This window comes from Oryx dammah, unplaced genomic scaffold (assembly GCF_014754425.2).
Source record: "Oryx dammah isolate SB20612 unplaced genomic scaffold, SCBI_Odam_1.1 HiC_scaffold_13, whole genome shotgun sequence".
Lineage (NCBI taxonomy): Eukaryota > Metazoa > Chordata > Mammalia > Artiodactyla > Bovidae > Oryx > Oryx dammah.
The window spans coordinates 10094061-10118577 of NW_024070197.1; the positions used below are offsets into that span (position 1 = coordinate 10094061).

General features: G+C 54.4%; 3 protein-coding genes across 8 annotated transcripts; all 3 read left to right on the top strand.

Moving 5' to 3' along the window:
* Window positions 1-2006: 2006 nt before the first annotated feature.
* On the top strand, window positions 2007-4469 carry FUT1 (fucosyltransferase 1 (H blood group)). 2 transcript variants are annotated; one of them, XM_040252361.1, is made up of 2 exons: window positions 2007-2187; window positions 2716-4469. In XM_040252361.1, the coding sequence occupies exon 2, from the start codon at window positions 2718-2720 to the stop codon at window positions 3813-3815; it is 1098 nt and encodes a 365-aa protein (XP_040108295.1). In that variant the 5' UTR covers window positions 2007-2187; window positions 2716-2717; the 3' UTR covers window positions 3816-4469. The 2 variants fall into 2 exon arrangements, with proteins under 2 accessions (XP_040108295.1, XP_040108293.1); XM_040252359.1 differs by having other exon boundaries at window positions 2819-4469.
* A 124-nt stretch (window positions 4470-4593) lies between these two features.
* IZUMO1 (izumo sperm-egg fusion 1) lies at window positions 4594-10133 on the top strand. Of its 4 annotated transcripts, XM_040252362.1 has the most exons (9): window positions 4594-7082; window positions 7442-7516; window positions 7776-7862; window positions 8122-8142; window positions 8467-8547; window positions 8734-8834; window positions 9079-9232; window positions 9553-9754; window positions 9992-10133. In XM_040252362.1, exons 1-9 carry the CDS (start codon window positions 6845-6847, stop codon window positions 10065-10067), a joined length of 1035 nt encoding a protein of 344 aa, XP_040108296.1. In that variant the 5' UTR covers window positions 4594-6844; the 3' UTR covers window positions 10068-10133. The 4 variants fall into 4 exon arrangements, with proteins under 4 accessions (XP_040108296.1, XP_040108297.1, XP_040108299.1 ...); XM_040252363.1 differs by lacking the exon at window positions 8122-8142; XM_040252365.1 differs by lacking the exon at window positions 7776-7862.
* Window positions 10134-10414: 281 nt separating this feature from the next.
* On the top strand, window positions 10415-24013 carry RASIP1 (Ras interacting protein 1). Of its 2 annotated transcripts, XM_040252353.1 has the most exons (12): window positions 10415-10524; window positions 10765-10905; window positions 11493-12178; window positions 13971-14326; window positions 17823-18476; window positions 19298-19335; window positions 19568-19719; window positions 19838-19941; window positions 21298-21541; window positions 21729-21901; window positions 22893-23040; window positions 23587-24013. In XM_040252353.1, exons 2-12 carry the CDS (start codon window positions 10769-10771, stop codon window positions 23784-23786), a joined length of 2892 nt encoding a protein of 963 aa, XP_040108287.1. In that variant the 5' UTR covers window positions 10415-10524; window positions 10765-10768; the 3' UTR covers window positions 23787-24013. The 2 variants fall into 2 exon arrangements, with proteins under 2 accessions (XP_040108287.1, XP_040108288.1); XM_040252354.1 differs by having other exon boundaries at window positions 10433-10905.
* The last annotated feature ends 504 nt before the right edge of the window (window positions 24014-24517 follow it).

Genomic DNA, 24517 nt, shown 5'->3' on the forward strand with positions numbered 1-24517 from the left:
ACTTGGCAGATGCTAGGATTCCACGGTGTCCAGGTCAACCTGGACAGATGATGCAATCGGGGGTCCTTCCAGCTGGGGGCCTGGCCTCCACCATGTGAGGCACCAGGGGGATAGAAATCTGATGAACTGGGACCTGGGTGAAAGCAGCTAGAGGGCCCAGACTGTTTGGCCTGAGGAAGGAGGGAGCTGGGGTTTCAGACTCCTGGGTCCAAGGAAGGAAGAGGCTGGGGACCTTGACTCTGCAGCCTGAGCAGGAAGGGAACCGGGACCCGCCTTTCTGGCTAACTGAGGCAGATCGTGCCCCACAACTGGAATTTCCGCATCTCACCTGAAGTTCTGGGTTTTCTGAAGCTTGCTGATCATCAGGAAAGCAGCTAGCTCCACAGGATCAAAGCGTCCTCCTCAAGGAAACAAGTGTCATGATCTGGAAATTACAAGACAAGCTCCTGAGTAACTGCAGCCCAGGCATTCATGTCCCGAAACATCCCAGCCTCCTCCTCCTCCTGGGTCCTGATGCAATCCTGATGTTTCTTTCACCACAGACGCTACCCAGGATCAGACAGGTGCCCTCAGAATAGCCTGGGGAAGTGGGGGGGATGGTGAGAGTCTTTGACTCAGAGTTGGCAAATGACCCAGGCTATTCAGGGGGAAGTTAGACCCAAGATCCCAAGGGGAATGAGGGGGTGAGCAATTTCCTGGAACCGAAGGGTGCAAGGTCCCTGGTAAAGACCACCTCTCAGGTGGCTCTGTGGTAAAGAATTGGCCTGCCGGTGCAGGAGACGCAGGCGAGCCGGGTTTGATCCCTGGGTCTGGCAGATTCCCTGGGGGAGGAAATGGCAACCCACTCCAGTACTCTTGCCTGGGAGGTCCCGTGGACAGAGGAGCCTGGCGGGCTACAGTCCATGGGGTCGCACAGGCCTCAGCAACTGAGCAACAGCAACGAGGGTACTAGAGTCTGAACACCAGATCTGACTGAGAGTGACTGGAGGGCCCAGATTTCTCAGTCTGAGGAGGGGGCTGGGGGCTGGGGAGTCCTGGATCTGGAGAAATTATGATCACATCTCTGGAGAGTCAAGTCCAATCCCTGGATCTTTGATTTCTTGAATGGCAATAGTCAGACTACTCGGGCCACGGGTGGGATGGGCACAGGTGGGGAGCAACCGACGACAGGGGAAATGGCTTCAGGTCTGCAGAACTAGCCCAGCGTTTGTTTCTTGAAGAGGCCTGCTGCGACCTCTGAGGCAGGCAGGGAGGAGAAACTCTATTCTACTTCTGCTTTCTCCACTCCTGACCTCGGGAGAGGCGGGACATGCCCTTCTAGAAAGTAGAAAGTCAGGCGCCGGATACTGATTCCCTCTAAAGGACAGCCTGGGACTCTGGAATTTGCGAGTGCAGAGGGGCGGGGGCGGGATCAGCGGCCACTGGGGGGCGTGGGGACACGTTCGGGCCGGAGGCTCTCACGCCGGGATCCTGAGAGCTGGAGGAGGCTTTGCATCCGCGCGTGGAACAGCCTGGCGACCAGGTTCTGCACCCACGCACCCACCACAACTCCCGGGGGGAGCACGCGGCAGGGTGCCGAGGATCGCCCTCGCCGCCGGCACCAGGATGCCCAGGCCAGCTCCAGACGCCCGGGCGTGGCCGGACTCGGAGCATCCACAGACACCGGAGTGGAAGAGGGAGAAGTCGACGGACCGGAGCATCCGGATCTAGCATGGCAGTTGCAAGCTAGATCTCACTGTCCACGAAAAGATGCGGCTGCTAGGGAGGCCAGGTAGGCTGCCTGGAGCTGGGGGGGGGGGGGGGGGGGAGCGGGCTGAGGCGCAGGTTCTCCGGGTCCCGGGAGGGCAGGAGGCGGGGGCTGCGGTTCCGGACCAGCGGAGCCGGGGCTCGGCGCCAGGGATGGGGCGGGGCGCTGCCTCTCTCAGCTACCAGCCGGGCCGGGGAAGGGCGAAGGCTGTGATTCTCGGAGCCGCGCCCACTCTCCTACCTCTCTCCTCCCGGAACCTTCGCAGCCGGTCGCGGGAGGAGGCGCGGAGAGGGAGGCCCGTCGGGTCTGGGAACCTGGAGTCCAGGTTTCCAAGGAGCGGGGCGGAGGGGGGCCCCCAGCGGGATGTGGTCTGCACTTGCCGCCGGAGCGCTCCATTCAAGCCCAAGCCGGCTGTGGGCCGCCACTCGCCAGGAGCTCAGGTGAGTGAGAAATGCAGATGCCTCGGACCCAGGAATCCCTCAGACCCAAGAGGTGCACCCCCAACCTCTAACCCCCTATGGCACCTGGGAGTCTCCTCCACCCCCGGCCCCCCAACTCCTGCTCCTCCAGGAATCAAGGTCCACCCTCTCCAGGCCTGGGCCTCTGGCCTCTCACGTTCTACTTGATGGTCGCCTCCTGTCACCTCTGTGGTGGCCTCTGCCCCTCACACACAGGTGCACCCAGAAAGGAGTCGTCAGGGCACCCGAGACACTGAGATTTCCTGACATGGGGACAAGCTGGTGGTTCCTGGATCACTCTCATTTTGGAAACCGCTAATTTTCACCATCTTCCATTCCTGGAAATTCCAAGCCCTTAGCTCCTCCTCACTCAGATCCAAGAGCCCGGATTCCTTTTACCCTCAAGCCCAGGAGCCCAAACTCATTGTTTCCTGGTTCCCTCAGCCCTCTCTTCCCCGATAGTCATTCTCAGGCTCTAATATCTCCTCATCTACTCTTCTTGTCCTGCAGCCATGTGGGCTCCCAGCCGTCGTCACCTCTGTCTGATCTTCCTGCTAGCCTGTGTTTTTGCCTGCGTCTTCTTCCTCCTCGTCCACCAAAACCTCTTTCACAGTGGCTTAGACCTGTTCCTGCTGTGTCCAGACCGTAGTCGGGTGACCTCCCCCGTGGCCATCCTTTGCCTGTCGGGCACACCAACGAACACCAATGCCACCTTTTCCTGTCCTAAGCATCCTGCCTCCTTCTCAGGAACTTGGACTGTCGACCCCAAAGGCCGATTTGGGAACCAGATGGGGCAGTACGCCACACTGCTGGCCCTGGCCCAGCTCAATGGCCGCCAGGCCTTCATCCAGCCCTCCATGCACGCCGTCCTGGCCCCCGTGTTCCGCATCACACTGCCTGTGCTGGCGCCCGAGGTGGACAGACACGCTCCCTGGCAGGAGCTGGAGCTTCATGACTGGATGTCGGAGGAGTACGCCCACTTGAAGGAGCCCTGGTTGAAGCTCACGGGCTTCCCTTGCTCCTGGACCTTCTTCCATCACCTCCGGGAGCAGATCCGCAGCGAGTTCACCCTACACGATCATCTGCGGCAGAAGGCGCAGCGTTCGCTGAGTGGGCTCCGCCTCCCCCGCACCGGGGACCGTCCGAGCACCTTCGTGGGTGTCCACGTGCGCCGCGGGGACTATCTACAAGTGATGCCTCTCCACTGGAAGGGTGTGGTGGGGGACCGTGCTTACCTCCAACAGGCTATGGACTGGTTCCGGGCCCGGCACAAAGCCCCCATCTTTGTGGTCACTAGCAACGGCATGGAGTGGTGCCGGGAAAACATTGACACCTCCCGGGGGGACGTGATCTTTGCTGGAGATGGGCAGGAGGGTTCGCCCCACAAAGACTTTGCGCTGCTCACACAATGCAACCACACTATAATGACCATTGGCACCTTTGGCTTCTGGGCCGCCTACCTGGCTGGTGGAGACACCGTCTACCTGGCCAACTTCACCCTGCCTGATTCCAGCTTCCTGAAGATCTTTAAACCTGAGGCTGCCTTCCTGCCCGAGTGGGTGGGCATTAATGCGGACTTGTCTCCGCTCCAAATGAAGGCTGAGTCTTGAGGAACAGGGAGACTTTCTGAAATAGCCTGATCCACATAGGGCCAATAGTATGCATCTCTGGAAGCCCAGAAGATTCTAGAGAAGCTTGTGGTCCTGCAGGTGGTGGACACCCATTTCTAGAGTCATTCTAGTTGGCTAGACTTGGAGAAAAGGGGCATGGGTGTTTTCTGCCACTGCTAGAACATTCTAGAATCAATGGAAAACTTTTGCATGGTGGGTGGTGATGTCTGGAAAAGTTCGTGGCAGTTCTAGAAGGCACAGTGCCCGTCTGTTCTTCCCAGGCCATAGCCAGAGTACTTCTAGATCATTGCCCCCAGTAACAGGGAATTCACAATTCCAGTGTTGACGATCCTGGCCTTTTTTGAGAAGAGATAGTTCTCTTCTCTGGGTCAGCAAGACTGAAGGGACTCATGGGTGTTCTACAGAAAGCACCCACCAACTCCCCTTCTGTGGTTCTGGAATGATTCTAGAGGGGTGGGGAGATGTTTTCTGGAGAGGGTCAACTCTAATGCCTATAAAGAACCCTGCAGGGCCCTTCCAGAGGGGATGGGATTCTAGAATTCCAGGTAACCTCAGCAAGCTGCTACTGCTGCTACGTCACTTCAGTTGTCTCCGACTCTGTGCGACCCCATAGATGGCAGCCCACCAGGCTCCCCCGTCCCCGGGATTCTCCAGGCAAGAATACTGGAGTGGGCTGCCATTTCCTCCTCCAGGGCATGAAAGCGAAAAGTGAAAGTGAATTCACTCAGTCGTATCCAACTCTTCATGACCCCATGGGCTGTAGCCCACCAGGCTCCTCCGTCCATGGGATTTCCCAGGCAAGAGTACTGGAGTGGGGAGCCATATACAACCAGTAGAGCAACAGCTCACCACTGCTGGAAAGGTTGATGGAAGACAAACTTACCTGTAGCCGGGACAGTGTGTGAGCAAGGTGGAACTTTACTTAACATTTCAGCCCCTGAAAAACCACAGATATGCTAAAGTATGAGATGGGAGGGGGAAGAGATGGTGCTGAATGCTTCAGCCTAAGGAGTAAGGCTCTGCAAAAATATCCGGACACTTAAAAAAAAAAAGCTCCAAAACTGCCAAAGCTAGACGTGCACACGTTGGCTCCAAGTTCAGTACTAAGGAAGTTTCCTCCTCCATAGCTGGGCTGCTGGGGGTGCTGGAGTTGATTTACTGAGGTGGCTAGTGGTAAAGAATCTGCTTGCCAATGCAGCAGACGCAGAAGACTTGGGTTCCGTCCCTGAGTCAGGAAGATCTCCTGGAGGAGGAAATTGCAATGCACTCCAGTATTCTTGCCTGGAGAATTCCATGAACAGAGGAGCCTGGTGGGCCACAGTCCAAGGGGTCGCAAAGAGTTGGACATGACTGAGTGACTGAGCACGCACAGCACACCGCTGGCATAAGGGTGCCTTCTGGGCTTGCAGAAAACAGTGGGCATTGTGTCCCTTGCCAGCCACCCTCTGTCCCTGAATTCACAGAACCTCTTAGTCTGGCTTTGGACAAGTGTAGGATGAAAGAATCAGAAGGTATGCAGACTCCAGACAGGTCTCCAACCCAGGCAGTCGCACAGGGTCTGGACAAGAGAATGGGGGGTTTGGGGCCATTCAGGACAGCATGGGGGATCTTAGTTCCTCAGCTAGGGATGGAACCCGCAACCCCTGCATTTGAAGCTCAAAGTATTAACCACTGGACCACCAGGGGAGTCTCAGAGAATTATTGACTCAGATTTTTAGAACTTCCATGAGGCTTTTTGAAAGAAATGAAGGTGGATACCTTTATTACAGAGTTGTCTGAGATTTTGAGACCTTTTGTAGTTTTCTCAGGGGGTTTTGGGGACTCGACCCCAGTCCCGGACTCGACTACCGTAGGTGGGAGACAGCGATGTATGAATTAAAATCCACACCACCAACACATCTCTGCAGGTTTTTTGGAGACTTGTGTGCATGAGGGTGTGTGAGTAGGAGTAAAGGTGTGGAACTTCCGGGGACTTCTCATTTCTTGGGACATGAGTTCCTTCTTTGGGGGTGCCCTACTTGTGTGATTTGTGGTCTCAGAGACCCAATCCCTTCCTCGGAGACTCTCTACATTGGCCCCCAGATCTCTTTCCCCTGGGACCCTGGTATCCAGCCCCACAGGCTGGAGAGAGAAGGCGGGGTGGGGCGTGAACAAAGATTATAATTCTTGAACTACATTTCCCATAAAGCTATGGGGTCGGCTGCGGTAATCAGCTAGGGAGACACCCGGGGCCTTCTGGGAAGTGTAGTCCTAGGGCTAGAAAGGATCTTTTCCTACGTTTTCGTGGCTCGACGACAGGGTTTCCAAAGGGTCGTGGGCATCTATCCCAAAGCCTGAGTCGGGCCCCTGAGAGGGGAAGAGACTGAAGGCTTGAAGCCCTTTCCTTGGCTCCGGAAATCAGAGTCGACAGGGATCTTCCCCTTCGGTAGATGCTGGGAAAGTTCTAGTCTGAAAAGGCAGCTGTGACATCATGGAGCGATTGGTGGGGCCTTCCCTTTGTCGCGATCCAATCAGACTAAGAGTTGGGATTCTGGGCGGGGCCAAGGAAACTCCAGGGACTCTCTCTTGGGAATCTGGGGCCTCAAGTGGGTAGCCGGGAGGAGGAGGTTGTGGGCGTTCCTAGTAAGGGACAAACCGTGACTGTGACCCCAATCAAGAGCTTTCTCTACCACGCAACCAACCTTACCCTCACCCCCAACAAAATTCTTAATTTTAGTCGTGGGAAAAGATTAGAGTTGGAAGGACGTGGCTTGGTCATTCTCACTAAAAGCTCTCAGAACGTGGGCTCTTCAGCGAACCCTAGTGTTCGAGGGTACAACAGTCTGGAGTCAAGGTCGGGGGTAGAGTGCTTCAAAACTCCTCGGTTCTCTAATGAGAAGTGTACGCCCTGCCAATTGGGGTTCCGTTAGTCTCGGGGAAAGGCTTCTCTCCATTTAGCGTTCACCTTCTCGGGTGGGGTTAAGAAGACCCTCCTCGGAATTCGGCACGGACTGCGCGCTCTGGTCGCAATGGGGCCGTGGGGGCTTCCCCTCCTGGTGGCGACTCTGGCCGGCTGCCTGTTTCCTACCAGGGGCTGTGTCATTTGTGATCCAAAGGTCAGGGAGGCGCTAAACTCCTTGGAGATGGATTACCTGCCTGGCCACCTGGAGGCCAACCATCAGAAAAAAGTGATGGAAAAGATAAAGCAGGCAGTGGAAGATTTCAAGGACCTGCCGTTTGACGAGGACTCCTATATGGGGGTTGTCGGTGAGAGCGGAGATGGACTCCTGGATCCTGGGAAAGGAAGGGTTCTGGGGCTAGGGTCGCTGGGAGGTGCTGGAGAGAAAGGACTGAAGGCACAATCTCCTAGGTTCGGGAATGGAAAAGGCTGGGATGCAGATTCTGGGGTTCCCCAAGTGCTGGCAAATAGTTTCCCTACCTTTTATCCTGCAATTTTATGTAATAAAACTACAACTCCCAGAAGGCAACGGGGTGGGGTAACCCTTTTACCAGACCTACCCTTGTCCACTGGCCCCATGGGTACTGTAGTTTCTAAGACTAGGTGAGCGGATGAAACAGTAATGCTTGGAATCTGGGGGTTATCTCTCCCCCCCCCCCCCTCCCAGATGAGGCCACACTGGAAAAGGCATCCTGGAGTTTGCTGAAGGATATGAAACGCATCACAGATAGTGATGCAAAAGGTAAATGTTCAGAGCGGGCCAGAGAGGGCTTCCAGAAACTCAGGGAAGTGACTGCTGGTGACCCCTGGTCTGGTGGTACCGGACTCTGGAGCCAGTATTCTGTTAAGTGGTCTTTACATTTTTATTGTCCTAACCTGAGAAGACCGGAAAGCTGAATTCCAGGCTCTGCAGGCAGAGGCCAACGTCGGGTACCTCACATCTGGGAGGGGCAGGAGGGTGGGGGTGGGGAGTATTCTGCAGTCTGCCTGCTTCTTCCCAGGTGAGCTCTTCGTGAAGGAGATGTTATGGATGTTGCACCTGGCAAAAAACACCTTTGCCAGCTACGCTGCTCAGTTTCAAAAAGAGGGTGAGAGAAGATGGGAGTCTGGCACCACAGGCTTCTCCTTTCGCAGTCCTAGAGTCCTTGTCCCCCGCCTTGTGCTTCTCAGATCCGTCAGCTCTCCCAACCCCCTGCACCCTTAGACCCAAGGATCCAGATCCCCATGTCTTTCCTTTCTCGAATGCAAGAGCCCCAGCCCTAGCCTGTTCCTTCACCCCTTCTCTCATCCCCTTTAACTTAGAAATCTTATTGTCTCTTTCTCTTTTTATTGTTTCTTCCGAGGCAGCTTTTTGTCCCAACAAATGTGGTAAGTCTCGATTATGGGAAATGGTCGCCCATCCCTCATCCCTGCCCTGTGAATACCCGGTCTCTCTTTTGGGTCTGTGTCTCATTCTTCCCGTCGAGAGGTTCCTGGGTCTCCAATATTTCTTGGACTTCTTGGGGGAAAAGGTCATATAGTTTTTGCACTCTTTACTGAGCCTAGTTAGAGCCGACTTTCTACAGGGCTATGTTCCAGCCCCTGACTGACCTCCTTGGAGATTCGGCTGATTCCGCCCCAGCCCTTGGCCCTGCCCTCCTTTTAGCCCCGCCTCTTAGTTGGGAGAACACAGCCTCGATCTTGCCCTTTCAGGTTTGATGTTGCAGCCTCTCATCTGGTGCAGTACCTGCCAGAAGCAGGTTCACACTTGTCGAAAGTCTAAGAATTGCGGAGGTGAGAGAGGGGGCCCAGCCGGAGGGGTTGGCGCCAGAGGGGCGGAGCCAGAGGAGAGACCGAGTCTAAAGAGGGTGGAGACTGGAGCCAGACCAGGAGGCTAGGCGGGGCGAGACCAAGTGGGAGGGGGTTGGTAGAGGGCCCAGAATCTTGAGAGAGCACCCCACAGTAACCCCCTATTCCCAGAGCGCGAAGTCAAGGTCCATCAAATGGAAGACATGATCCTGGACTGTGAGCTCAACTGGCATAAAATCTCTCAAGGCCTGACCGATTACAGCTTTTACAGGGTGGGACCCTCCAACTCCCGTTACCCTTGAACTCCAAGTCCATCAGGCTTGTATGAGTACCCCTAGCCCCTGTATCCACAGGCCCGCATCCACAATGCCCATGACCTACGACCGACCAAGTCTGACTTCCTTTTATCCCCTGGGACTCCCACCTCCCCACTGAAGCCCCATGATCGTCTCACCCCTGTACTCCCCTAATCCCTGAATTCCCCAGGCCTCTGTGACCCCTTGAGCTTGGGTCTAGGTTTGGAAGAACAATTCTGAGACCTTGGTGTCCAAGGGGAAGGAGCCCGTCCTGACCAAGACCATGGTGCGTCCAAAAGATGCAGGTACCTATCGCTGCGAGCTGGGTTCCATACAATCCAGTCCAGCCACGATCATCTATTTTCACGTCACAGGTCAGTGTTGCGGAGTTGAGAGAAGTGGGATTCAGGGTCCTGAGTTTCTGGGGCGCCCGGTTCTAGGCAGGTGGCTTGCTTCAGGGGCGTGGCCTATGGGCATAACTTCCTGTCGGGGTGTGGCTTCCTGCCCCGAGTAAGGCTCCTGGTCACCCGGCCAGGGCGCCCCTCTGGGTGTGTCCCGGCTTCAAGCAGTTGGAGGCGTGATTATGTCCCGGAGGGCCTGGGTCCTGGGGCGGCCTGCCGCGGGGAGAACTTGCCTTGGTTTTGGCAGGACCTTGGCGCTCTCCCAGGATCTCTTCTTACCCCTCCTCTGTCAGTATTGCCCAAGAGAATCCAGGAGGAGATACCGTCACCAAACACCGAGACTCAGGATGAGACGGCCCTGGGAGAGGTGGCTTTGGATCTCCCCCACACAACCGTCGAGCCACAGACTCCGAAGCCGGAGCAACTGCTGAGAAGACGCCTGTTCGGGGTGCTGATCTGGGGCTTAGTGGTGCTCACAGTCTGCGTTCTAACCGCGTGAGCCGCCCACTGAAGAAGGCAGGGCTTGGAGTGAGAGGCGGGGTTTCCCGCTACCCAATGCAGGCGGGGGGCTGCGAGCCGAGGAACGCTGAGGAACGCTGCCTTTGGGAGCCGGGCTCACCTAAGGAGGGCGAAGCTTGGATCACTGCTAGAATAAGATCAAACCTAGGGAGGCTGGGAGGGGTGGTCCTCACTGAGGACCTAACCTGTTTCCGCTCTGTGTACTCCCATCAGGATCCTTTTCTCTCGGTCTGGCAAAGTGGTCGATTTCATAAAGTCCCGGTTCAGCTCTGGCAGTCGAGCTGCTTAGGACTCGGGGGTTTCAAAGGAAAAGATAAAAGAATCCAGGAGAAAAATAAATATTTATCTGGTGGTCCAAGTATCTGACTCACTCCCTCGGACTGATTCTAACTTTTGGTCTCCCCCCACCCCCAAGAGAAGTTTGGGGATGGTCTTCTGTCCGAGAAAGGAGGGGTGGGACCCCTGGGCCCTGTGGGGCCTGGAAGGGGCCAACTGGCGGCGATGTGATTCCAGAATCAAGGAGTGGGGCAGGGCCAGCCTTCCCCAGATCTCCTCCCCCAGGCCCGGTCCCCTCACAGGACGCCCCCTCCCCGCTCTTCCTGCCGGTTTCCTCTTGCCTTTTCCTGTCCCCCACCCAGTGCTGGGAGCTGGGGCAGAGGCAAAGGCTGAACGGGAGCCGCGGGGTCAAGAGCCAACCAGGGCAAGCGGAGACAGGGCCCCCAGGTGCTGGCGGGACCCGAAGCAGGGTAAGAGCCTGGGGACCCAGGAGTCCAGTCGCCTCCTCCCTTCCTCAGACCTAGGAGTCAGTCCCCAGCCACCCTCCATCCCAGCAACCACAATCCGGGCTCCCATCCCCTCCTCCAACCAGACTCTGGAGTCTGAACCCCTCACCCCTCCTCCCTCTGACTCAGGAGTCCAGGTCCCCCTCCATCCCATCCCTACCTCTGGAGACCTCGGGAACTGGGGTCCTCCCCACACTCCCTTAGGGCCATGCTGTCTGGCGAACGGAAGGAGGGCGGAAGCCCCCGCTTCGGGAAGCTCCATCTCCCAGTGGGCCTGTGGATCAATTCTCCCCGGAAGCAGCTGGCCAAGCTGGGGCGACGCTGGCCCAGCGCCGCCTCTGTCAAGTAAGTGCCCACCTCCTCACGACACCAGCCCCTGCCCCACCTGCTTCCCACCTGCCCCTGTTTATGGCCCAGTCCCTGCACTGGGTAATGCCAGGGACCCGGAAAGAGCTGGCTCCAGTTCCTGTCCTGAATGGGCAAGTGAGATGGTGGGCAGTGGGCAGACAGTGAGGCCCAGTGGTATAGGGTCGGGCGAGGGGAGTTCTGGGCCTGGAGATGGGTTTAGGCCGGGTGGACAGGGGGACCCGAACAGAAGAAGTAGCGGTTTGATTCACCTTCCTTCCTCCCGTCCCTGCTCACCTCTTGGAATTTCCTTCTGCGGGACTCGCCTTTATTTATTTATTTATTTTCTCTCCCTCTCTCTTTGCCTCTGGCCTGTGCCCACCCCCAACCCACCCCACCCCATCTCCATACACCCCGCGTCTCTCGCCCATCGGTGGGTATCTGTCCCCCACTATCTTTGGGTGTCTGTCCCTCCCTCTCCGGATCTCGGTCCCCCCTCCGCACCCGGGTCTCTGCCCACCTCCCTCTTTCTCTAACCCCCATCCCCGTCTCTGCATGTCTTTCGGGCCTCCCCGGCGGGCTCCCAGGTCGTCGTCTTCGGACACGGGGAGCCGCAGTAGCGAGCCGCTGCCCCCGCCTCCGCCGCACGTGGAGCTGCGGCGAGTGGGTGCGGTCAAGGCAGCCGGGGGAGCCTCAGGGAGCCGTGCCAAACGCATCTCTCAGCTCTTTCGGGGCTCGGGCACCGGAACCACGGGGTCCGGTGGCGCGGGAGGCCCTGGGACCCCGGGGGCCGCGCAGCGCTGGGCCAGCGAGAAGAAGTTGCCGGAGCTGGCGGCGGGTGTGGCCCCCGAGCCTCCACTGGCCACACGCGCCACGGCGCCCCCGGGGGTCCTCAAGATCTTTGGCGCCGGGTTGGCTTCGGGCGCCAACTACAAGAGCGTGCTGGCCACGGCGCGCTCCACCGCGCGCGAGCTGGTGGCCGAGGCGCTAGAGCGCTACGGGTTGGCCGGCAGCCCCGGCAGCGGCCCCGGAGAGAGCAGCTGCGTGGACGCCTTCGCGCTGTGCGACGCCCTGGGTCGGCCCGCGGCGGGCGCCGTGGGCAGCGGCGAGTGGCGGGCGGAGCACCTGCGCGTGCTGGGAGACTCGGAGCGCCCGCTGCTGGTGCAGGAGCTGTGGCGGGCGCGGCCAGGCTGGGCGCGGCGTTTCGAGCTGCGCGGCCGCGAGGAGGCGCGCCGCCTGGAGCAGGAGGCCTTCGGAGCGGCGGACGGCGATGGTGAGCGGACTCTGGGGGCGGGGCCTGCGGAGGGCTGGCTGAGGCTGGGGGCGGAGTCGTGGTGGGCGGGGGGCCTGAGGAGCTGATGGGGCGGGGTGGGGGCGGGGTCGTGGTGGGCGGGGCCTGAGGAGCTGGTGGGGCGGGCTGGGGCGGGCTGGGGCGGGGTCTGCGGGAAAGGATGAGGGATTGGGCTTCCCTGGTGGCTCAGACGGTAAAGCGTCTGCCTGCATTGCGGGAGACTCAGGTTCGATCCCTGGGTTGGGAAGATCCCCTGGAGAAGGAAATGGCAACCCACTCCAGTACTCTTGCCTGGAAAATCCCATGGACTGAGGAGCCTGGCGGGCTACAGTCCATGGGGTCGAGAAGTGTCGGACACGACTGAGCGACTTCACTTAAAGCACTGTTCAGTGAAAGACGAAGCTGGGGCAGGGTCTAAGTCAGCCAGATGGGCTAGGCCGGGGGACGTCGCCCTTGGGATAGGTGCATAGTTGATGGACGGAGCCTGCGATGCTGGGACCCGGCAGCGGAATCGAGTGATAGGAAGGCAGAGATATTGTGCGCGGCGGGTGAGTGGTCCTCATGGCAGGTGGCCTCTCACTAGAAGGCTGAGTTGGTTCGTGAGAGACAGGGCCTATATGGATGGAGGCTAGAAGGACGATAGGCTTGGAAAATGAGGAAATGAGTTATTAGATCGCGGCCTAAGAATGGGTGGATCCTCAGAAGGGTGGGCCTTGGAGCAGATGACTTTAGGCTAGATTGGCTGCAAACGTGAGAGGGGGCTTGAGGGCAGTGCACTAGAAATGAAGAGGTATTTGTATTGGCGGAAGACCAGGCTACCTGGGGGCTTAGCATTTGGCTCTACGGTGAAGAATCCACCTGCTACTGCAGGAGACGCAGGTTCAATCCCTGGGTCGGTAAGATCCCCTGGAGAAGGAAGTGGCAACCCACTCTTGTCTGGAGAATCCCACGGTTAGAGGAGCCTGGCAGGCTACAGTCCATGGAGGAGCAAGAGTCAGACACGGCTTAGCACCTAAACCACCACGACCAATATTCTTGCCTGGGAAATCCCATGGACAAAGGAGCCTGATTGGTTACAGCCTATGGGTTCACAAAGAATCAGACACGACTTGGCGACTAAGCAAAACCAGCTGGCACATGGTAGTTGCTAAGTAAAGAATGGCAGTTATAATCATCGTTATTCCACCTTCCCCCCCACCAAAAGCATTCATTGGACACCTTCTGTGAGCCACACATTACCTGGGGCCCTTGGGGAGTATAATGGGGACACTGACAAGTGAAGTTCCCATCTCCTAGGTTCTACAGCCCAGTGAGAAACACATCAATTCACCCATTCAGCTCATTTCCACTGGGTATCAGTTAGGTGTCAGTGTGCTGTGTATGACAAAGTTCATAGTGTCCAGCACGGCTCTTCTTTGCTTCGACTTGGAATGTCAAGAAAAGGTGTTCAAGAGGAAGTGATTTCTCTTCCTTGGTGCAGGATCTTCTCAGTTCATCGCGAAGTTCCGAACACCTAGAACAGTGCCTGGCATATAGTACGTGTTCAAAAAATTCCAACTGAAAGAATAAATGAATTTATTAGTTGAAATTACAAGATAGGCAGGACTCAGGCAGGAAGTGTGTTCCAGGCACCGGGAACAGCATATGCAAAAATCTAAATGTGGGAAGCAGCCTCACTTTGCAGCCAACTGTCTATAATCTCTAGCTCTCTAAGCCTGTCTCTCCCTTTGTCTTTCCAGTCTCAAGTCTCGTCGCTCTCCATCTCTCTCCGCAGGCACAGGCGCCCCCTCGTGGCGGCCACAGAAGAACCGCTCCCGGGCGGCCTCCGGTGGGGCGGCGCTGGCCAGTCCCGGCCCGGGATCTGGGTCAGGGACCCCGGCTGGGTCCGGGGGCAAGGAGCGCTCGGAAAACCTGTCCCTGCGGCGGAGCGTATCGGAGCTCAGTCTGCAAGGTCGGCGGCGGCGGCAGCAGGAGCGCAGGCAGCAGGCACTTAGCATGGCCCCAGGGGCAGCCGACGCCCAAATCGGACCTGTAGACCCCGGCGACTTCGATCAGTTGACGCAGTGCCTCATCCAGGCCCCCAGCAACCGCCCCTATTTCCTGCTGCTGCAGGGCTACCAGGACGCCCAGGTAAGCGCAGCCTAACCTACAGAGAGAAACCTATATCCCACCCTTTGGTTGAATGGGCGACAAAACTACAACTCCCAGAATTCCATGGGTCGCGTTAGCCTCAGGTTTGTTGGACGGTAGTGCTGGCAAGTGGTGAAGAACCCATCTGCCAATGCAGGAGACCAGGGGACGTAAGAGACACGGGTTCGATCCCCGGGTAGGGAAGGTTCCCTGAAGGAGGGCGTGGCAACGCACTCCAGTATTCTTGCCGGGAGAATCCCCATGGACAGAGGAGCCCGGCAGGCAGCAGTCCACAGGACTGCAAAGAGTCTGACACGACTGTAGCGAGTTAGCATGCACACATATGGTTCCAGTCAGGTTCTAGAGGAGGAAATAATATCAAAGAAGAGAGTGGGAGGGTCCAGATAGATCTCGGAGAAGGATTTCATTGGAGGGATAAGTAGGCGATGACTCATTCCGTTCAAAGTTAGGGGAAAGCACTGTCTCCCACCAGAAAAGATTGGGAGAGCCTGTTTTATTTTTATTGGCCACACCACGCTGCTTGCCGGATCTTAGTTACCTGACCAGGGATTGAACTTGGGACTTGGCCATGCAAGCCTGAATCCTAACCACTAGACTACCAAGGAATTCCCAGGAGAGCCTATGTTAGAATGATCCTCTTGGAAAGCTTCTGTTTCTTGAGGAGGAGTAATGGAAGAGTATCTCCTGGGGAGGGAGCTAATTTGACTGATACATGGAATCTTGTTCTGGGTAAGCCTATATGGTCTTGGAAGAAGTGGATTACATCACTTTTTAAAGTTGATGGTTTACTCTGGAAGAATTTTGACCATTGTAGATGGGGGCCAGTGGTACTGGTTCTTCTATTTTACATATTTGAATGGTGATAGGAGAACCGGTTTGAGTGTTGGGGAGCAGAGAGGAAGAAAGGGTTAGCAGTGGGGAGTCAGTGCTAAGTTATTAAAGAAATGTATTATTGAAAATATTTGTAAAAAAAAAAAAAGAAAGAAAATATTTGTGTGTGTGTGTGTGTGTGTGTAATGATGATGATGATTAGGGCTTCCCTGGTGGCTCAGATGGTAAAGAATCTGCCCGCAGTGCAGGAGACCTGCATTTGATCCTTGGGATGGGAAGATCCCCTGGAGAAGGGAATGGCTACCCACTCCAGTATTCTTGCCTGGAGAATCCCATGGACAGAGGAGCCTGGCAGGCTACAGTCCATGGGGCACGAAGAGTGACATTTAGGAGAATCATTCTTATGCTTTAGTCCACCTTTGGGTAATAGTGGTACAGCCAGGGTACCCCTGGGACTAATGGGAAAGCCTCTTCTGGAAGGCAGTGGAGTTTATTGAACAGTTCCATTTTTACTCTCAGAGAAGGATCCAATTGGGTTAGGTCATTTGGCTGTATATATGGGTGAGAGGTTACAACTATTCAAGGAACTTCCATTGGAGGAATTCACTCCTTGTTGGGGCAACAGGACAAGGCAAGTTCCTTGTAGAACAGGGTGTGTATATATTGCAAGAGCTTATTGCTCCAGGCAGGGTTGGCAAATTGGAGGCTCTATTGTGGAAAGGTGGTCAAATTGGAAAGATCTATTCTGAGAGTATAAGAAAGTAGGTTATGGGAAGAGAGAAAAACACTGGAAATGTTCATTTCTTCAGGTAGGATTCATGAGAAATTTCTTTGTAAGAGACTTCATTGGAAGTATCCATTCCTTGGGAACAGGAATAAGAGTTCTATCCATGGGTGTCTGTAATCTGAGAGTTCATTTTAAGTGCAGTGGAAGAAGCCCTTTGGCAGTTAAGGAACAGGAAAGCCTCTTGTAAAAAGGGGGTTCGTGTATTTTGAACCATTCCTGATCCTCCAGACAGGGAAGAGTGGGAGGTTTTACCTTCAGAAGGTGGTCAGACTGGAAAGACCCATTTTTCTTGAGAGGTAGATGAAACAATATATTGTAGTAAGGGGATTTAAAATATATACATATTTTAAAGTTTATTTATTTATTTTTTTTGGCTGTGCTGGGTCTTCGTTGCTTCACACAGGCTTTCTCTAGTTGTGGCGAGCGGGGGCTCCTCTCTAGTTGCGGTGCAAGAGCTTCTCATTGCGATGGCTTTTCTTGTGGCAGAGCACCAGCTCTAGGGCTGGCAGGCTTCAGTAGTTGTGGCTCACAGGCTCTAGAGCATAAGCTCAATTGTTGAGCACAAGCCCAATAGGCCCATGGGCTTAGTTGTTCCACTGCAGGTGGGATCTTCCCCGATCAGGGACTGAACCTGTGTCTCCTGCATTGGCAGGCAGATTCTTTAGCACTGAGCCACCAGGGAAACCTAGTAAGGGGGTTTAGAAATGAGCATTTATGAAGTGGGGGTAATGGGAGAGTTCAGTGTAGGAGGGGGTTTATGACTATTGGGATGCCTATTTTCTCAAATGTGAATGAGGAACAGTGGGTCTACTTTAGGAAGGGTGTCAGACTGAGTGCTTCCATTTTTATAGGCTGCAGATAGGAGAGTCTTTTTTAGGAATAGGTCTTCTGGAATCCACCTCTTCATTTAGTGGATGAAATGGGCCACTCCATTATAAGACGGTCTCTTTGAAAACATCCATTTATAAGATGAGGTTACTTAAAGAGCCACTATATGGAGATGGGGGATGGTAACATTGAGAGCAACCACTGATGGGGATAAGAGTGCCCTTGGAATGCTTCATCATGGGGGCAGGGGGAGTGGGGAACAAGTGAGTCTACTGTAGAATTATGTGTCCTTGGAAGTGAATTCATCATGGGGTGGGAAAAAAAAATGAGAGTCCATTATAGAAAGTGGGTCTCTTTGGAAGTGTATATTCATGGGCTGGAGACAATGGAAGAAACCTTTGTTTGAGGGGGAAGTCTCTTTAAAGGTATCCTTGCTTTGGGAAAACAGAGCAGCTATGATTGGAAGGGGAAATGTCTTTGAAAGCCTCCATCACAGGGGTGGCATGAAGGGCATTCAGGACCAGGAGTAGGGAAATGGGAGAGTTCCTAGGAGAAAGAAGGTTTCCTTGGGAAGGGCCACTGAGGGTGAGTGTAGTGGGAGTTTTAGTAATGGGGACGTGGTGTCCTTGTAAGCACCCATTCTTTGGGCTGAATGTTATGGGAGAATCAAGGGATTGCCTTGAAGGAGTCCTTTCAGAGGAGGTGAGAAGATGGGTGAAGCCATTGGAAAAAGATCTCCCTCTCTGAGGGAGGGAAATGGTAGAGACCCTGTAAAGAAAGGGATTTCCTCCTATCCAGTCTTCAGGATGGACTTATGGGACAGTTCACCATAGGACGTGCCTTTGAAGAGTCCACTTATGGGAGATGGGAGGTAATTAGTGAGTTCTCTGGGATCCCAGGAGATCTCCTTGGAAGTGCTCATTCAAGAGATGTGGTTGACGGGAGAGTCGATTGTGGGAAAGGTATCTCCTTGGGAACGTCCATTTCTCGCGGGGTAGTATCCTTTAGTGCAGCTTCACTTTCCTCCAGGACTTCGTGGTGTATGTGATGACGCGGGAGCAGCACGTGTTTGGCCGAGGTGGGAACTCGTCGGCCCGCGGTGGGTCCCCAGCCCCGTATGTGGACACCTTTCTCAACGCCCCGGACATCCTGCCGCGTCACTGCACAGTGCGCGCGGGTCCTGAGCCCCCGGCGATGGTGCGCCCATCCCGGGGAGCCCCGGTCACGCACAATGGGTGCCTATTGCTGCGGGAGGCCGAGCTGCATCCGGGAGACCTGCTGGGGCTGGGCGAGCACTTCCTGTTCATGTATAAGGACCCCCGCGCTGGCGGCTCGGGGCCGGCGCGACCACCGTGGCTCCCCGCACGCCCCGGGGCCACACCGCCGGGCCCCGGCTGGGCCTTCTCTTGCCGCCTGTGCGGTCGTGGCCTGCAGGAACGCGGCGAGGCGCTGGCGGCCTACCTGGACGGCCGAGAACCCGTGCTGCGCTTCCGACCCCGCGAAGAAGAGGCGCTGCTGGGCGAGATCGTGCGCACTGCGGCCGCTGGCGCCGGGGACCTGCCACCATTGGGACCGGCCACGCTGTTGGCGCTTTGTGTGCAGCATTCAGCTCGGGAGCTGGAGCTGGGCCACCTGCCGCGCCTGCTGGGTCGTCTGGCCCGTCTTATCAAGGAGACTGTCTGGGTGAGCTCCCCCAACCGCAGTCCAGACTCTTCTGCGCCCCGAGTCCTCGCCCCAGCCTCCTCTTGCCATCTCAAACCTTAGTTTCGTAGTTTGGCAGAACAAAACTACATCTCCCAGGATGCCTCAGGAGCGTGGGGGGTGGGGCTTGGGCCAAGGGCCCCACGGGATGCTGGTAATCGTGGTTTCATCCACAGTGCTTGAAGAGAAGGCAGTACAGTAGTACCTATCTTTGCAGGTGTGAGATGATGGGAGAAACCGTTCTGTGAGATGGAGTGGGGTTAGAGATCACATTGGGTGCAAAGTTCAAAGAGACCATTATGAGAAGTGAGGTGGGGAGCCCATTGGGCCTGAAGCTTGGCGCCATAGTGGGCGAGATCATTCTTGGAGCCTGAGGAGAGCAAACCCATAGGACCAACAAATGGATATGCTAGGGAGAAACCATTTAGAGTGTGTGTGTGTTGGGGGGAGGTGAGTTGCGTCCTATTGAGCTGAGCCCTAGAGAAAAGGTTTAGGAAATTTTGAGGGGTAAGAAGAAACTCCACTTGAGCAGAAGTAGACCTAAGGGGAAACAGACCACTTATAATCATAGGAGTGTGTGTTTTAAAAGGTAAGAAGAGAACTGATTATTCTGAAGCTTGAGGATCAGAGTTCATTACATTTTTTTGGAATATAGTTGATTTACAATGTTATGTTAGTTTCTGCTGTACAGATTAGACCCTGTTTGAAAAGTAGAGTCTCTGTCAAAAGGAAAACCAGGGCATTAACTCATGGCCTCTCTTCCTCATCCCCCTCACCTTGATTCTGATCTTACTGTTCCACAGGAAAAGATTAAGGAAATTGGAGACCGTCAGCCAGAAAAGTAAGAGAAACTCTGGGGAGAAGGGTCGAGAGGGATGTAGCGGTCAGGAGGATTTGCAGCCAGCTCTATGTTCACTTTTCCATGCATGTTTTACTGCAAGTTTCTTTGGGACTCAACTTTTCTAACTGTGAAATGAGGGTTGGACTCTGTCCCCAGTTAGACCCAGATCTCTGGGTTTGGACATTATGGTGGGGGCTGGGCAATGATTACAGGCCCTTTCCCCTGTTCCCAGCCACCCTGAGGGGGTTCCTGAGGTGCCCTTGACCCCTGAGACTGTGTCTGTGGAGTTGAGGCCACTCATGCTGTGGATGGCCAACACCACAGAGCTACTGAGCTTTGTGCAGGAGAAGGTGCTAGAGATGGAGAAGGAGGCCGACCAGGAAGGTGAGCCCTGACCCAGGCCTATGTTTGTCCAAACCCCCAGCCATTCCCTGCACCTGGGGACCTGGGTTTCTGCCTGGCACCCTCTGGTTCTCCTTCTCACTCCTATGCCTGTCTTCAGACCCACAACTCTGCAATGACTTGGAATTATGTGATGAGGCAATGGCCCTCCTGGATGAGGTCATCATGTGTACCTTCCAGCAGTCTGTCTACTACCTCACCAAGGTATGCCTCCTGTTTGGCATGGCATCACTTCCTGTTTGAACTGTATCACATTGCTCTGTTGTCACTTCCTATTTGACCTAACAAGATTTCCTGCTTCTCTGACATCACTTCCCATGTCCCCACAGGCCACGCCCCTACTTTGCTGTTCTGAGACTGCTTCCTGTTTGAGATTACATCACTTCCTGCCTTTCTGACTTCTTGTCTCTGCCACTACCCTCTCTTGATCGGCTGACTTTGCTGTCTGGCTATATCACCATTACTGCTTTCTCAAGCTCCTATTTTCTAAGTCCACTCTTAAGTCATTGATAAGTTTGATAGATGATAGATAGATATTAAATAGAATAGGCACTGTCATTTAAACTAAACCTCTTTAAGCAGGCCTTTCTGTGTTTGCTAACCTCACTTTCTATAGCTTTGAGTTCATTCCCTTTTCTTTAAAAAAGAAAAAAAATGTTTTTTCTTTTCCTTGAAAACTTTTTTAATAGTTTTTTTTTTTTTCCCATAATGTTTAGCTTGTGGGATCTTAGTTCCCCAACCATGGACTGAACCCATACCCTCAGCAGTGAAAGCGCAGAGTCCTAGTCATTGGACTACCAGGGGATTCCCTTCACTCCCTTCTCTGAGTCACAAACCTTTTTCTCCCTGGAGTGCCCGTCCTGCAGGACCTGCTTTCTGCCCCAGTCCCCTGCCACCACTCTTGAACTTAACACTGCTTGTTGTAATTCTCAGGGTTTCTGACTTATGATAAGCCTGATTCCTTATCTGTGAAATGAAAGGAGATCTTTTGGGACAGATAATCTCCGTATTTCTTGAGAAGCCTTGATTTGTGAAGCTCTTTCCTCCAAGGCTTTACTTCCTGTACATCCCTGCCAAGTGTGGGTTTCTTTCTTCTTTGGCTCTGACCTCATTTCCTGTCCTTGGCCTGATCTCACTTTCCACTGGCTAACTGCCACCCCGCTCCCACTTCCTGACTCTCCATTCTTTTCCTTTCCTTCGGGAATTCTGGATAAATAAATCTTTGACTGAAGGGAGCCTCTTTGTTCGATGTCCTTTGTTCTCCTTGAGCTGTCTCTGTTGACAACTACAGGTCCTGTAAGGTACCAGAGGTGGTCTTAAAATACCCAAGACACTTCTGGAAAGCCTTTCTTAAACTTGAGGTATCCCAGGCCTGATGAATGCTAGGAACGCATTTGGAAAGGAGGAATTTGCTTATTGGAGACCTTTAGCATGTTGAAAGTAGAATGGACTACAATTCCCAGAAGCCTTTGGTGGAGCTCCCTGGTATCTTCATGCTCCACTACCCTGAAGCTTCCAGGGAGTTGTAGTCCAATCTCTTGCTTGCATCTATCTCCTCAGACTCTGTATTCAACGCTGCCTGCTCTGCTGGATAGTAACCCGTTCACAGCTGGAGCCGAGTTGCCGGGGCCTGGTGCTGAGTTGGGGGCCATGCCTCCAGGGTTGAGACCTACCCTGGGTGTGTTTCAAGCAGCCCTGGAACTGACCAGCCAGTGCGAGTTGCACCCAGACCTTGTATCTCAGACTTTTGGCTACTTGTTCTTCTTCTCCAATGCATCCCTTCTCAACTCGCTGATGGAACGAGGTGAGGGATGGACTGGAAAGGGGCTGGGAGGCAGAGACAGGAACCACTGAGACATCACATGCTCAGGCCTCATCCTTAGGGACTCTGGAGAGCGTGCTCCAGATCCCAAACTGAAGGACAGGAAAGGTCTGGGAGGCAGGAGGGCAAGGTCCATGCACCCATTGCTTCTCATACCCTTCCCCCACAGGTCAAGGCCGACCTTTCTATCAGTGGTCCCGAGCTGTCCAAATCCGAACCAACCTGGATCTTGTCTTGGACTGGCTTCAGGGGGCTGGGCTGGGTGACATTGCCACTGAGTTCTTCCGGAAACTCTCCATAGCTGTGAACCTGCTTTGTGTGCCTCGCACCTCCCTGCTCAAGGTGACTCCTGACCCCTGATCTCTGAGTCCCCAACCCCACTCACCCATTCTCTGCATTCAGCTTCCCCTTGGGTTCTGTGTTCTTCCCTGTCCCAGCTCAGACACCGTGGATGCTGCATTGGCAGCTAGAAGGAAGCCACCCACACCAGTGTCTGAATTTGGCTACATCTGAATCCCAGTGGGAGTCATTAATAGTTTCCAGGGTCCCCTCCCTTAGACATGCTGATTCAGGAAGTCTGGTATGGAACCAAGAAATGTGACATTTAAAGCATTCATTGAACATAAATTAAATGTGCGATACTGTGTTTAGCCCTTCTCATTGAATGCTAATTAAGCCTTGTGAAAGGTTTTTAACTGACAATTTTGTTCAGACAAAAATAGAATCAGGCAGGCTAGGTCGCTTAATTTCATTTACTTTATCAAACTTTTATAGAGTACTTAATAAGTACCAGTCAGAGTTCTGAGTACTTTACAATCTTGCCTTTTTGAATCCTCATAACAACCCTGTTGGGTAGTTCCTGTTCTCTAATTTACAGGTGAGGAAACTGAGGCACCATGGTTTGCCAGAAGGTAATAAGTTGCCAGGCAATCTGGGTTCAGTCTCTGTTTTTAATCACATTGATGATTCTGTTGCCTAGATCTAGGTTAGGTACACAAAATTTTCAAACAGATTCAAAAAGTAGCCACAGTCGAATGAACATATATGCACACAATAACATAAACTAATGGTCGATTTGTTTCTTCTCCACAACTGCCTACTTCTACTTCCTTGTGTATTCTGAAGCAAATCACATTTTTCTTTTTTAAAGTCGAGAGTAGGCCCTTTCCCACCTTCACTTTGGTGATAGCCAGGCCTCACAGTGTCTTGGAAGACATTGCAGAGATACCAGTTTCTACCCAGTACATCCACACCCCCTGTGGAGGGCCTTCCACTTAGGATTTCTCAGCTGTCCCATAATGACTGTAGGTTTCTCACCTTGTCTTCCTACCAGGCTTCATGGAGCAGCCTACGAACTGACCACCCTACACTGACCCCTGCTCAGCTGCACCATCTGCTCAGCCACTACCAGCTGGGACCTGGCCGCGGGCCTCCACCTGCCTGGGATCCTCCCCCTGCAGAGCGAGATGCTGTGGACACAGGTGAGGAGAAAAATGGACAGAGGCATCAGGGTGGTCAGCTTTCTTCTGTCCTCAGGACCTAGGAGTCCATAGCCCCAAGCCCTCCTTCCTAGCTCTCTCCTCCCCCTGGATCTAAGGATTTAAGTGCTGGATTCCAGGATATAGGATTCTCCCACAGGATACAGGAGATCAAGCCCCCAGCTCCTTATTTTTCCTAGGGATCAGGCCTCCAGCCTCTTTGCCCCCATAGACTACTTCCGTCACCTAAGAGGCCAGGCTCCAGGCCCCTCAACTCTAAGGAATCCGTGAAACAAGGTTCCCAGCCCTTTCTCCTTTCATCCTCGTGGATTCAAGAACCCAAGTACATGGCCCTTGGTGGCCTTTCAGTCTGAATTATAATTCCCATGATGCTTGGGGACTCCAAGAGTCTCTTTCGAGGGGACCCTGCTCCCAGGAGTTGCTGGGTGTTAAGTTTTTCCTTCCGGCGTGAGGCAGCCTCGGCCCTCCCTGACATTGCTGCCTCATGCCCATTTTCAGAATTTAACTCTGTGTTCTTCCATCTCTTAGGGGACATCTTCGAAAGCTTCTCTTCCCATCCTCCCCTCATCCTGCCCTTGGGTAGCTCGCGCCTCAGCCTCACGGGACCTGTGACAGATGATGCTCTGCACCGTGAACTTCGCAGACTCCGCCGCCTTCTCTGGGATCTTGAGCAGCAGGAACTACCGGCCAATCATCGCCATGGACCTCCAGTGGCCACGCCTCCTTGAGAACCAATAGCAAATGAGCGCGCGAACCTTGAAAATTCATCGGCTTCTAACCTCTAGAGCCCGCCTGAGCGCAGAGCTTTCTGGGAGTTGTAGTTTTTCTCCGCGTGGAATGCTAGGAGTTTGAATTTGGGGGTAGCAGAGGATGGGACAGTGGGAAGATGGGTTTGGGATTTGAGTGCCAGGAACAATAAAGGCATCTGTGGTATTGGCAACGCCTCGCTTGTTAAGACTCCGGATTGGTAGTGGTGATGATTTTTTGTGACATAAGTCACCAGGGCCCTTGCCTGGAGCATTGGGCTCCTGCCCAATCCACGAGGTATTTATAGCCACGGCCTCAGCTTGCCCTCTTTCCTGTAATCCAATCCAGGTGCTGGGACCTCCCACACACCTCAGGACGGAGCGCTAAACTTGTTCAGCTAAAGATCAGTCCTGCCAGTGGGAAACAGCCAACGCTCCCTTCGACCCCCATAGCCCATACTCCAGCCTCTTCCCTCCGACCCAGGAGTCTGGGTTTCCAAGCCCCTTTTGGACCTTTGTGCCTGTCGGGCACCCTGATGAGTCTCAATCCCTCTTGTCCCTGTTCTTGAGTCCCTCCTCCCTCACATCCGAAAATCTGGGCCCCCAACCCACTCTTCTCTTGGGCCCAGGAGTTCAAGCCTCTGCCTCTTTTCCTTCAAACCCAGGAATTTAGCTATGCAGTCCCCTCCTCCCTCAGACCCAGCAGGTTGGGG